Below are 12,740 nucleotides of genomic sequence, written 5' to 3' on the forward strand. Positions count from 1 at the left end.
CCCACTCGCAGCACTGGTAGCAGTTTACACTCTCTCTGCACTCCCTGTACAAGGTTGCAATGACACAAGTGCAGGGCAGTGGAGAATCAAGCCCTATATTATTTCAGCAGTCACAACGACCAGGTGAATTTTGAATACAGGCATCCGGGGGAGGAACTAGACTCTCTCACCTTGTCGCTCACCCACTCCCAAAACCTTCCAGAGTGGAAATGACCACAATTTATACAGCCAAGCTCCTGCCATATTCACTAGTTTGAGGCTTCAGTGAGTAACTTGGTATGGTAACCTATGGGAAGTAACTCAGGGGCTGAAGTGTTCAGACAGATGTTGGAAAGAAAGACATTTCTGAGACGGAGAGAGAGACTCCATTTTCTTCCTTTGATTCCAGTAACTGGCAGTTCTGCTAGAAGAGTTTAGCAGATCCAGGAAGAGAGAAAACAATCTACAATTTGTAACGGACACAACGCAAGGGACTCCGGCTCTGGGCAGCGTACGGGTGTTAATTACCGGGACTGTTAAAAAGGCATATGAACCATTCAGCAGTTCTTATGAAATCTGCTATTCCTCTCAGGGAGTAACTGTATCTGAGGGCTCTCAGAGACTCAGAAGTAAGCTGAAATGTCTAACTGGATTTTGAGTTTACATATGAAGTAGAAAGTGCTTTAAGCAAAGGCTGAATCCCAGCAGAAGAGTCAGTCCCACAAAAGCTCCCTTACCATAGTCTTCAAGCAGTTGTTTCTGGAACTGCGATAACGTTAACCTGTCCTGGGGGGAGCTGGTACCATCATCATCAAAACACACCTGGTTCAGCTAAACACAAAAAAGGAGAAACATAGATTTTTAAGTAACTTTCTCCTGCATGATGGAGGCAATTGAAAAGTGCTCTTCCAGGAGCTGACTAATGGTCAGAAAATGGACCTAAGTTAGATCAATTGCTGGAGCATGAAGATAGGAGAAAGAAGAATAGCAGAATTCCATCTTGACATCCCTTAGGATTTCTTCACAGTTATGCATGCAATCAAATGAAATCCATAGGGCACAAGCCACGATAATAATGATGATGATATTTTGCATTTATACAGTAAACTAGCTATTCTAATTCCGTGGCTTCCATATAGGAGGAGAAAATACCCAAATGACCAGTATTTACACATGTTCCCTCCGTGGAACCCCCATCACTGTAGACAGGTATTCACATTTTCTTCTTCTCTCAATTCCCAGGGCAACATTTCAGCCAAGTTCAATCCAGGAAGGATGAACTGTAAAGGACCTCTTTGCAACAAGTTAGTTATGCTCCTTAATCAGCTGAAGGGAATTACTGTTGAGTGAAGAGAACCACTCTCTTCCCACAGAGGACAAGTAAGCTGACTTCACGCTAACGTCAGCTCTGGTGGCACAGGAAATGACAGATTGGAGTTGGGACAGGTTTCTGCCACCATTTTGCCACCACAACAGCCCTAAACCATGTCATTTTAATGCAGCAGAAAGACCTAAGATTGGAATGTACTGGGAGGTAGAATAACTGTGTAACGCTGGAGGAAGAGTGACCCTTCCTCACCTTCCAACAGCTGTAAGTACATGGAGGTCAGATCCTCATCTAGTGAACCTCAGTGAAGATCGCTGAAGTCAGTGGACCAATGCTGATTTACACCAGCTGAGGATGTGGCCTATTGAATCCTAGTACAGAAATCACACTTACCTTTAGCCAAAGATAATCTTCTGTTTTGTCAGCAACTTCACTCTGGTTATCAGCAATGTCACACCGGCCTATGATACAATAAACGGCTCTTTTGTATGGGTCTGTATTGTTCCTCAGGGCTCGTCTGTAATGGAGGCGAAGTTTGTTTTCAGTGGTAGGGGACAATCTAAAAGATAAAATCAAATGATTATACAAGAAGCCTCAAAACACCTACAAATTCCAACCTTCTCCCTCTTAAAACACATTGAAACAGATAAACACATGCAGGGTACAGGTTGAGAGGGACGAGTGAAATGCATGTAAATGTCTTATTGGGAAACACATATTGCAAGGCAATCCTTGAACTTACCACTTACGATTGCAAATAAATAGATAAATAAGCATTAGAGCTGCAGATTTGTCATGGCGAAAAATCATGGAGTGGTCAGGGTAACTTTAGTAAAAATTACGGGTTTAGTGAATGCTCCGTGAGTTTTGATAAAAAATGCCCTGACAAACGGAATTCAACTATACCTCTTCAAAATCCCAGCACTCCAGTGTCGCCCTCCTCCACCATGGCCATTGCCTCCTCCTCGCCAAACCGAGGGGATACTGACCACCTGCAGCAGTACTCTCCACTCTGACTCTGAAGCCCTAATCCTGACCTGGTAAGGGCCCAAGGAGGGGAGGGGGGCACTGGAGAGTTAGCCCTCCCTCGCAGTCACCTTGGGCTGTGCCTGGCTTCCCATGCCAGGAGTTGTGACCTGGCATACGGGGTTACAGCGCTGCTCAGGTTTGCCCTGGCCACCCTTTCGTCATGACAGAGGGCCCAGGCACTTTCCACCTCTCCCAACAGTTGTGACAGAGGGGTGGCAGGGCCAAACCTGAGTGGCACTGTGACCCCATACACCAGCTTGCAACACTCAGAGTGGGGAGGTAGGCCCAACGGGACACAGGAGCCAACTCTGTGGCGTGAGTGCGGGATGGGCTCCATCTTCAATACCCTTCCACACAGGGCCAGTGGGACAACCCACACAGAGTATTCCCATGCAGAAATTACAGGCAAACAGAGAAACCACCATGGCAAGCTTGCAGCTCTAGTAATGCTAATGTAATTTGCATAACATGTAAAAAACACTTTTGTCCCCTTCAGATTAGCTAACACATACATACACGATGATGAATGGAAAGACTTTTGAAAAAATACCAAAATGGAAAATTAGAGCGAGCAGTTTTAAGAATGTGTTTATATCGCGCTACATGGGTATCAACTATTTGGACCTGAGGCTACATCACCTCTCTCACTTAATTATCAGTCACACAGGTCAATGGGAATACTCGGGTGAGTAAACATTACTCAAGAAAGGAAGGATTTGTTGCATCAAACCCTTTATGAGGAGCACTGTTTCATCTTTATCGTTAAATATTACCACAATGTGTTCTATGACATGTTTTCCTTGGAGGAAAACCTAGAGTCAAACCAATAAAAATGAAATGCGCTCTCGTTTGTCAAGTCTGTAGCCAGAGCACATTTTTATAGCTGTAATAAAGTCAGACAAAATCAATTATAACATATAATATTAAAATGTTTGCAGTAGAACCAATGATAGATTCTTCGCCAAGGATTCTAGAACAGTCATGCTATAATGTGCACCGTTTCAGATGTTAGGAGAGTCAGACTAGTCTATGAATCAATCTACATTAGGCAAGAAACAAATATAGAATTTGACTAATGGCATTTGTAGCATTTTTCATATTTATTCTTTTAGACCTGGATCCTGCAAGAACGTATGCACTTGAGTAATTTTACTCACACAACTAGTCCCACTGTGCTCAATGCATTTGCAGGACTTGGGCCTTAGTTTGTCGTAATAATTCTGTCACAAGGGGGGAGTGAGACACAGAGGGCACGTCTACACTGCAATAAGAGACCCACGGCTGGCCTGGATCAGCTAACTTGGCCTCATGAGGCTCGGGCTGTGGGGCTATAAAATTGTGGTGCAGACATTCAGGCTCTAGCTGGAGCCTGGGCTCTGGGACCCTGCGAGGTGGGAGGGTCCTAGAGCCCAGGCTCCAGGCCAACCCCGGAAGTCTACACTGCAATGAAACAACCACAAGGCCCGAGCCCTGCAACAGGCCCGAGCCCTGCAAGCCCAAGTCGGCTGGCACAGGCTAGCTGCAGGTGTCTAGTTGCAGTGTAGACATACCCTAAGGGGTGAGGCTGACCTGTGCCTGGTTTCCCAATACCCTCAATTCCCCAGGTCCTGGACAGCATCCCAACACAGGGACACTCTTCCCAGCTCTTCTCTGCTCTCAGAGACCAGATTACTTCTCACAAATTCCAGCAGGACTAGCTCTAAGCCACCTGCACTCTGTGAAGTGATGGGGAAGGGGAGGTAGATGAGAGGGAGAACACGCATAGGTCAGATCTGAGGCTTGAATCCCTTTACAAGGCCTGGTTCATCCTGTAAAAAATACCAGTTTCCTTTGCTGCATGGCTAGTCATGTGAAAACAGTCACAGCAAAGAGTAAAATACAGAGTTTATGATAGCAGATCAGATCTTTGATCTATCAAGTCCAGTATCCTACCCCGATCTAAAAAATGCATCATACATTAAAAAATTGAAGCTATAACTAGTAAATTAGTTTTGAAGTGTAAATTCCTGCATGTTTTCAAACTCTCTCTCTCTCTCTCTCTCTATAGAGGTTTCTAGACTTCAAAGCCATGTACTAAAAATGTGAAAACTTCTTATGTGTAAATTAAATAGGCCATGCACACATTAGCCAGCCATTTTCACAACACGAGGCCTCAGGCTTTCATTTTCCTCCCAAAGCACTAAACCTTACTCCACAGTGATTTTTCACCGCACATAGATTTTTCCCAGCTCACAATACCTTTTATCTTTACTATGGATATACTCCTGGAACCAGGTTTTAAATTCCCCCAGCTGGTGCTGTGCCCGATTCACCACGTGCAAAGCGGCGATTAAATCTCCGCAGCGCATGCAATAGTAAATCAACGCCCAAACAGGATGGCCTTCCACCTCCCCATCCTGGAAATAAAGGAAGACTTTTACAATAGAACAACAGCTTGCACAATACTTTGATATATTTTTCTTTATACGCGTCAACCACCTAGTTCATTTCGTTTCAGTAACATACTCAAGTTCTCCCTCACACTCAGTGCTCCATCGACTTCAGGCAGAATTCCATTTGTGTAACAAAAATGCAGGATCAGGCTCACTTGATTTAAATTCTGGGGAAGCTGTGCCTGTCTGTGGCTTTTAAAGAATATCCAGCTTTTAGTTCCCTCTCCCCCGCATTTTCCCCTCTGGATGAGAACTCTCCAATCATACTAGTAGCATCTATACATTTTTTTTTCCCGGGGACTTGCACTGACCACTTTACTCTGCTGGGAAAAAGCATAAACCAGCCAGGTCTGTGGAACCCAATCACATAAGTAGTGACATGCTTAGTCCCCATGGGAGGAGCATAAGACGACGACTGGGCAGTCCGCTGTTAGTGCATGGCTGTGTGCACTCTCCAGGGCTGTGAAGGAAGTGACTCTTTATGCCTTCCAGCTGCAGGACGTCACAGTGACAGAGGGAAGGGAACAGGAGTGGGATTTGAGTCAGTAACCTGGTTCTGGATACAGATCTACTCTCTTTGCTCACTATTTATTTTGGCACTTCTAGGCCTGGAACTGGCCAAGCCTCACCTATCTTCCAATAGGAAACAGAATTATTAGAGCTGTGTCAGTCCCAGGATGTTAGAAAGACAAGGTGGGTGAGGTAATGTCTTTTCTTGGACCAAGCTTGCCTCTCTCACCAACAGAAGTTGGTCCAACAAAAGCTGATCCCTCACACACCATCTCTCTCTCACAGGAAAGAGAGGCATTCAGAATCTTCCCACTGCACAGTAGCTAGCCAATAGGTACAGAACGGCAGGTTCAAATGCTCCATTGAACTGCTTTTTTGTACCTTTCTACAGAAGCACTCCACAGCTAAGATCACCCATCTTTGAGCCCACGCAATTCGGTTAAGAGAACAGGCACAAAAGCTCCCAAGGGCTTGGTGATGGAAAGAATAAATATTTTTATTGGCTATAATGAGTGATGTGCTAAGCTTTTTGCTCATCCATATACCTATAAATGATTTCATGCTGCTGGCAGCCATCGTGAGTCTCTATCTGAGCTCCTACAAATCACCCACTAGCAACATTCTTTTACTTCTACTGGGTTATTTGGAGCGCTGAGGTTCATTCTCGCTCGGAAGGGGACCTGGCTGGGGAGAAGATACACCCAGCTACAGACAGGGACCAAACAAAAACCGTAAAATGAATTCCAACTTCAAGCGGATACAAAGCTTTAGCATATGGAAGCCATAAGTATAAAAAAAGGTTCACTTAGGACTATTACTTCAATAGGAGGTAATTCTGTAAAGAGAGAGTCTCCTTTCCAATTATTGTCAGTTATTCGGATTTTATTTAAAAGGTGATCTCAGAAACTTGTCAGCTGCAGAAAAAGTTCCAGTTGCAAAAATTGAGGCTATTCTCTAGCACTGATAACAGATGATGGAATTGCATTTCCTGCTCTCCATTCAGGGGCTGAGCCAAAGCCCAGTTACGTCAGTGGAAGTTGTTACAAAGGGCTTTGTTTGGATTAGGCCATAAAGTATTAGTGATGCTGTTACTGGTGGGAAAAAACATTAAACTTGGGTCTCAGCAGGTCAGCAAAGAATGAGCTGAATTTCAACTATTTTGTTTCCAATTGTCTGTATTTGCAAATCTTTCATTTAATTTTTGACAGAGTCTCAACCCAGCCTCCCTAGTTGCACCTACAATTTTGCAGTTCATGTAACTGTTGGCACAACTTTGCACTTACAGTTATGGGTGGGTGGAGCTGGTTTGGGTTAGACTGCTGAACACTTGATTTCTGCCTGTGCTTCAGGTTCAGTAGACAGACATCTCAATAGCAGCAAATGTGCCAGCACAGCATTATGGGTGCAAAGTCATGCCCAAAATTATTTGCACCTGCAATCTGCAGCAGCAAAAAGAAAACTGCTTTTTATATGTTTAAATTTAGCCCTTTAAAACTACAGCTGTATGATTTTTTCTATCTTAAACAGTTGGATATATTTGAATGCTCTTTTAAGAGTAAATTCTAACATGATTAATTCTAAGGCTTAAATATAGAAAATCACCATTTTGTAACTGTTTCAAAGCAAGTCAAGTGATTTCCATCTACTATACTCCATTTTACCAATGAACTGTTACTGTTATTCAGGAGGGGGTTTGAAAAAGAGAGCATCGCCTAATGCAATCTAAATAAAATAAAATCATCAGGGGGTTGCACTGGCATCTTGCCTACACTAGTGTGAAGGAAGTGTGCAATAGCACTTTGGCTGCATAAGTAACAGTACTGCACATACCTGGAGACCAGGGACAGGTGCTGGGAGTTTGATATTAAGGAAACTGCAGACTAGTTGGTAGGTCCCAGGTATTCCACCCAATTGAGCCTGGTGTAAGTTTCCAAAGACTGTCACCAAAGTATAATCCTTGTAACTGTAAAAAAGCATTTTAATAAAGTAAAACACAAGCTCTGCAAAAAATCCATGACTTTTCCTGGTCAACAGAGCCACCTATCTTTGACTGAATTACTATGAAGTGCAAACACTATTGTGGGGGCAACATAATCCATGGAGTTATGTTCCTTTATGTAGATGTTTGTATGTGGAAATCATTGAGAAATTGTACATTTTGAAGTTCACAGTGCACTACAGTTCAACGCTCATGCTAGCAAAAGACATTTCCATCTAATGATGCTAACTAGCACAAAATAACATTTAAAATGCCATATGCACGCTCTCACCATCTCTGTGATGGAGAAATGATAAATAAGACCCTACTTGAATGGCGAGATGCTCGTCAAATAATTGTGAGTTGAGGACAAGAGGTGAAAAATTGTGGAAAAAGTAATAATTGACCTTTGGAAATAATTTGGAAAAACCAGATTAAACCTATTTGTTTAAGAGATATTTGCTGGAACAATATAAACACTCAAGTATTATGTTATGTCAGCTAATTTTTTTTTTTTTGAGAACCAGAAATTTTGCTGCAACTATATCACAGTCACTAATGTGCGGAAGTGACAGCCGGAGCCCCGCCATTGTCAGCTCGGATAAATGGGGTTCTAGTGGACTAATGGAGAAAAAAAAAAGAGTGTATTGCAAACCTCAAAATATATGCAAAATTGTGGAGTGTGCAAAGCAAGAAAATTAAAATCAAAACTGCGATGGATGCCTAATATTGCGGGATTTGCAATTTCCACCATACTACAAATTAAGTAGGGCCTTAATGATAAACTTCAGAGACACTGACTTATCATAAGGGAACCACAGGGGAAAAAGAGTATTTAGACGCAAAATCTCTACACATAGGAAGTGGATCTGAGAACACCTACAGGAAGCAGTGAAAGTAATTCACCAAGGTAAGCTAATAAAAAACTCTCCATGTACTGAAACTACAGGGAATGGGCCAGAATATCAGTTAAAAAACGGTAGCAACACTATATGGATGGCTTGGACAGACAAGTTCCTGTTTTTCCTTCAGCCAATAATGAACTAATGAAATTCAACAGCCTTCTAGCTAGTGTGCAAGCTACAAAAAAACAGGCTAGAAGACTAATATGTGAGACTGAAATGCATGTGTGAAAAGCTATGCTACATTCAGTAAAGTATCAGAGTGGCACCTCACAGGAACTCTAGAGTTATGGTTGAGTTAAGTATGTGTCCTCGGGGTTTAAGACCACAGCTGTCTGCTGAAAATGACCTGACAAAAGGCCAGCTGTGAGTGACTTCAGTTTACCGAAAGGCATACCTGAAGGGGTGGTGGGGTGTGATGACTCCAGCAGGGAAAGTTCACTCTCATAAGGGTCTGCTTTGCCAGTAGGCCAATTCAAGGCAAATAAAATTTAATGCTGCAAAGCATGTTAGTTGGGCTTTAAAAATAGTAAGCCTGAAGGATCTCATTTCAAAAACCGTGCGAGATAAAAATGTGTATGCAACTGCATGCCTGCTTTATGCTTGCAATTAATGTGGCTGTGATCATTTACCAAGCTGGATACTCAGCGAATTGGATTAAGACCCGAACTGGCCTGTTGTGCATCGCTAATGCTAAAGAATTTGCAGGAGAGGATTCTTCTGATGTGTCAATTCATCTGGAAACAGATGGGCATGCTGCCATGAAGCCCATGAGTGATAATGAGCGACAGCGTACTGATGAGGCCTGGCAACCAACTGTTCGTGGTCAGAAGGAGGCTATGATGGGAGGGGGAAACACCTCATCCCAACATACTGCATCAGGCCCCAGTGCCTCAGCAACCCCTACACAAAACTGGAGTAGGTTATATCTATTGGTTGATCTCTGCGATCATACTTTCCAGCTAATGGCAGCTGTTGGAAGGAAGGACACTCTCACAGTCAGCTCTGTGATTACGCATGCAACAAACAGTTCAGCTTTTGTAATGCTCAACACACAGTCAGTGGAATCTTGTATCGAATCCTAACTTTGTGGGCATTCTAACCTGCTGCTGCAGTTGTTCTATGCACGTAACACCTTGTTCAAGCTCTGACAGTTTGTGATATTTGCTGGGACTGATGATCTGTCTCTGGCCTGCCTGGCCGAAATTCCATCAGACTCTCTATGGCCCTCTTCCCTACAAGCAAACTGACAAAACGCTGGCTATTGATTTACTGGTGTTTTCACACAGTAACTTGGAGAGGCAGGTGGGAGAACAACAGGCTTCATAATCATTAGGAACAAACACAGTAGTGGGTTTGTTCATGGCAAACTTAAACATTGCAGGACTTCTATTGCAAACACACCCAACAGAAACCAGGCCACGTCTAGCTCCTTTTGCAGTCTCACAAGCATGGAGTTATGGAAGAATTCCCTCCCTTGCCCCTTTCCATACGTTTCAGCTGCAGCCTCCTGCAATTTCACACACAAAAATGTTCAGGGTCACTGCATGAAAAGGAAGGAGAACTGCATTTACAGAACTTTTCAGCAAAGCATGCTCCCCACTTTCACCCAGCTCTAGATTCTAGTATCTCCATGTCATTAGCATCCCGAAGGGAATGAAGAAGAGGGACACTTTTTTTTTTTTTTTTAAGACGGGGATAATTTATCTATTTCAATTAGTTGTATTATGTCCAGTGCCTGTTTGCCACTGTGGCAAGTACATAAAGAGTGACAGGAAAGGAATAATAAAAAGTGGTTAGGTCTTCAAAACAGTCTCCCAACGGACTCAAGAATTTTCTCAAAACTGGAATAGTTCTCTATCCCAGTGGCTGCTCTCAGCCCTGCAGAGCAGCAGCATGATGGGGAACTGGCATTTCTGAAGACAGAATTAGGTTGTCCCGTCTTATTCATTAACCTTCAGTGTGTGCATATATCTATTTAGAGAATACCAGTGGAGACACAGGAAAGTTGCTGCTGTATGTAATTACTTAGGAACTCTCAAGGATGCTTTTCTCCATTATGTTTGCCTTACCTTTGTTCTAGGTAACGCAGAGCCTGCCTTACAAACTCCATGCGCACCTCCATGTTGGTCCGGACTTTCAACGCATCGCTTGCAGGAACCAGCAATACCTCTGTCATTAGTTTAACCATGGCCCACATATCAGAGATATTCTAGAAATGAACCCGTTCATACAACAGTGATTATTACAGCCATTAGGGATTTACCTAGTCTGAGCAATATGAGCGTTTACATAAAAAAGGTTAAGTTATAGCTAGTCAAGACTTATAACGAAGACATTAGAAGCACACATCAGGGTAAGCCATCTCTGTCTGCCTGACAGAATGAGTGCAGGTGACAGGACGCATGCCAGAGTTAGTCTGATAATGATGTTCCCAACCTTCTCTGCCTCACCCCCCTTTAAAGGAGCATTTGCCTGCAAAGATTTTGCCTGACTGTGGTCCACAGACTGACTATGGCTTTCAGAGAGCTGTCTGGGGACTTGGTGATGGCTCTGCTTCCTTGTTTCCAGTCATTACATCACTCTAAACAAATACTTTTCTAGCCATAGTTTCCGGATAAACAATTGCTGTAGTTGCCCTGTGAAGTTATGGAATCACAAACAAGAGGGGATGTATCCACAAGACTCTCTCTTTGTTCAGATGTGATCCACATTCTGAAAAATGTTGAGACTCTGGAGCCTAGTTCTAAATGCTCATGTGGATTAAGTTATCAATACACACAGGTAAAATAGTAAGACACATGAGAAGAAAGCCTTGCCATACTGAAATCAATGGGAGTTTTGCCATCAACTCCAATGAGGTTGGAATTTCACCCACGATACTTCAATGTGACAAGAGCACTGAAACTCCTTGAGTTGTCTCCGTTAAAATGAATACAGAATTGCTTAAAGCCCTCAGAGTCCGTTAGATCTCAATTACAGGTGTACTTTCAAAGTCGGTTAGGTTTGTTAGACGGCCAAGAAATTTTGGACACCTGGCTCGGCAACCTCCGCACAGGCTTTACTTTCCAGTGTTAGTCATTTCCCTGTCCTCTTCCTACAGCTCTCCATAGTCGGTGCGTTTGTTTTGGAGGAAAGCAGGGGTGTGTTAGAAGTACGGTAGTCACTATCACTTGTATTGATCTAGAGCTTCCTTTCTTCCCCCAAGCGTGAGTCACACACGCATTCAACCTCTGTCCTTACAACCCTTTTGCTTTACGCTTATACCCACCTCATCGAGAACAGTTGTCTGAAGGACACTGATGTATGGATAACAACAATAAAAAAATCTTTACATCTTTTTATTTTACCCTTCTTGATAAAAGCCCCTCCCTGCTATTCTTTCGTCTGAAAGCTCTCTGAGCGAGACTCTGCTTTTCCATTGCAATGGAGTCATTCCTCACTTACACCAATGTAATTGAGAGCAGAATCAGGCTCTTTCATCACCTGCAAGATATCTATCCAACTGGTAGTTTCTTCAAGGATTTTGTTTTTAAAAAAGGATAACTTACACAAAAATAAAATAATCCATAAGTACAGAAAAAGAACACAAAAGAGCTGCAATATTCAGTAAAAGGTTAGAGTTACTAAATTATACAATGAAGGTCTCTGGCTCAGGTACTATGTCCAGCTGTGCATTTGGAGCATGCCTAGCACAATGCATGCCTGGTGCTCATGGGAACTATGAGGTGTTACTGTAATATGAAATATTGTGGCGGGAAAACAAGAAAAGCAAAAACAGCAGCAAGTCCAAAAGCAGTGTTATTTTGCAATAGCACCTTTAGAGACTGCCACGGGCCAGCAAGAAGATGGAGGGGTTTCCCAGATAGGTGGTACAATCTGGAACAAAGCTGAGACTTCATGAATTAAATTCACAGCACAATATATTTCAAGGAGTCTGCTATCCTAGCAATTCAGCTGAAGGAGTGAAACAGGAAAAGCAGATTTAATGTTGATTTAAAGCCACTGTGAGGCTGTTTAGTTGGTGCTTGGGTTTAAACACAAGCCAGTATTATTACTGGGGACCAACCTACATTTTCCATCATCCAGATCTGAAAATTAGCCCTTTCATTCACAAACTTTTTGAAAGTACATGTAAACAATGGCACACGTGGATATCACGGGGTCCTGTTTTTAAAGCAAGACACAACAGGATCCATTTAAAGTGAAATACTTGTTTCTAAGGATCACAATGCAATGAAACAGGGCGTTTTTTTCTACCTCATTGTAAACAGAATTTCAGTCCCAGAGTTTACCACATGGACTCTGCTGTACTGAAGAAGACTGCATTCCTGGCTCATTATTTTCTGTAAATCAATGCAATTTTTTCTTGTGGTATCAGTACATTTTTGTAAATATCAGCAGGCTGCTAATCACAGCTGAAAGTAGATTAAGTAAATCTCCCTATGTTATCTTATTGGCATCACCTTATCATCCTGTTCAGCAACAGCAACACAAAAGTCTACCAGGTTAGGCTGCAGATGTCCGTTCACTATCTTCTCATTATAAATATAAATCTGAAACATATCAAAAGTGAGCAATTT

At 42.7% G+C, this 12,740-nt stretch overlaps 1 protein-coding gene across 7 annotated transcripts in view; it reads right to left on the reverse strand.

Moving 5' to 3' along the window:
- The window catches only part of NUP93 (nucleoporin 93), a 131,098-nt gene that overhangs the window by 15,161 nt on the left and 103,197 nt on the right, over positions 1–12,740 (reverse strand). For 6 of the 7 annotated variants that reach the window (XM_030581329.1, XM_030581330.1, XM_030581332.1 and 3 more), the window contains 6 exons: positions 12,624–12,713; positions 10,230–10,369; positions 7,108–7,240; positions 4,574–4,731; positions 1,700–1,865; positions 717–810 (listed from right to left, as the gene is read on the reverse strand). In XM_030581329.1, coding sequence (XP_030437189.1) covers positions 717–810; positions 1,700–1,865; positions 4,574–4,731; positions 7,108–7,240; positions 10,230–10,369; positions 12,624–12,713 — 781 coding nt within the window. The remainder of the gene's footprint in view (positions 1–716; positions 811–1,699; positions 1,866–4,573; positions 4,732–7,107; positions 7,241–10,229; positions 10,370–12,623; positions 12,714–12,740) is intronic. The other variant, XM_030581328.1, reaches the window with a different exon arrangement.

This window comes from Gopherus evgoodei, chromosome 12 (assembly GCF_007399415.2).
Source record: "Gopherus evgoodei ecotype Sinaloan lineage chromosome 12, rGopEvg1_v1.p, whole genome shotgun sequence".
NCBI lineage: Eukaryota > Metazoa > Chordata > Testudines > Testudinidae > Gopherus > Gopherus evgoodei.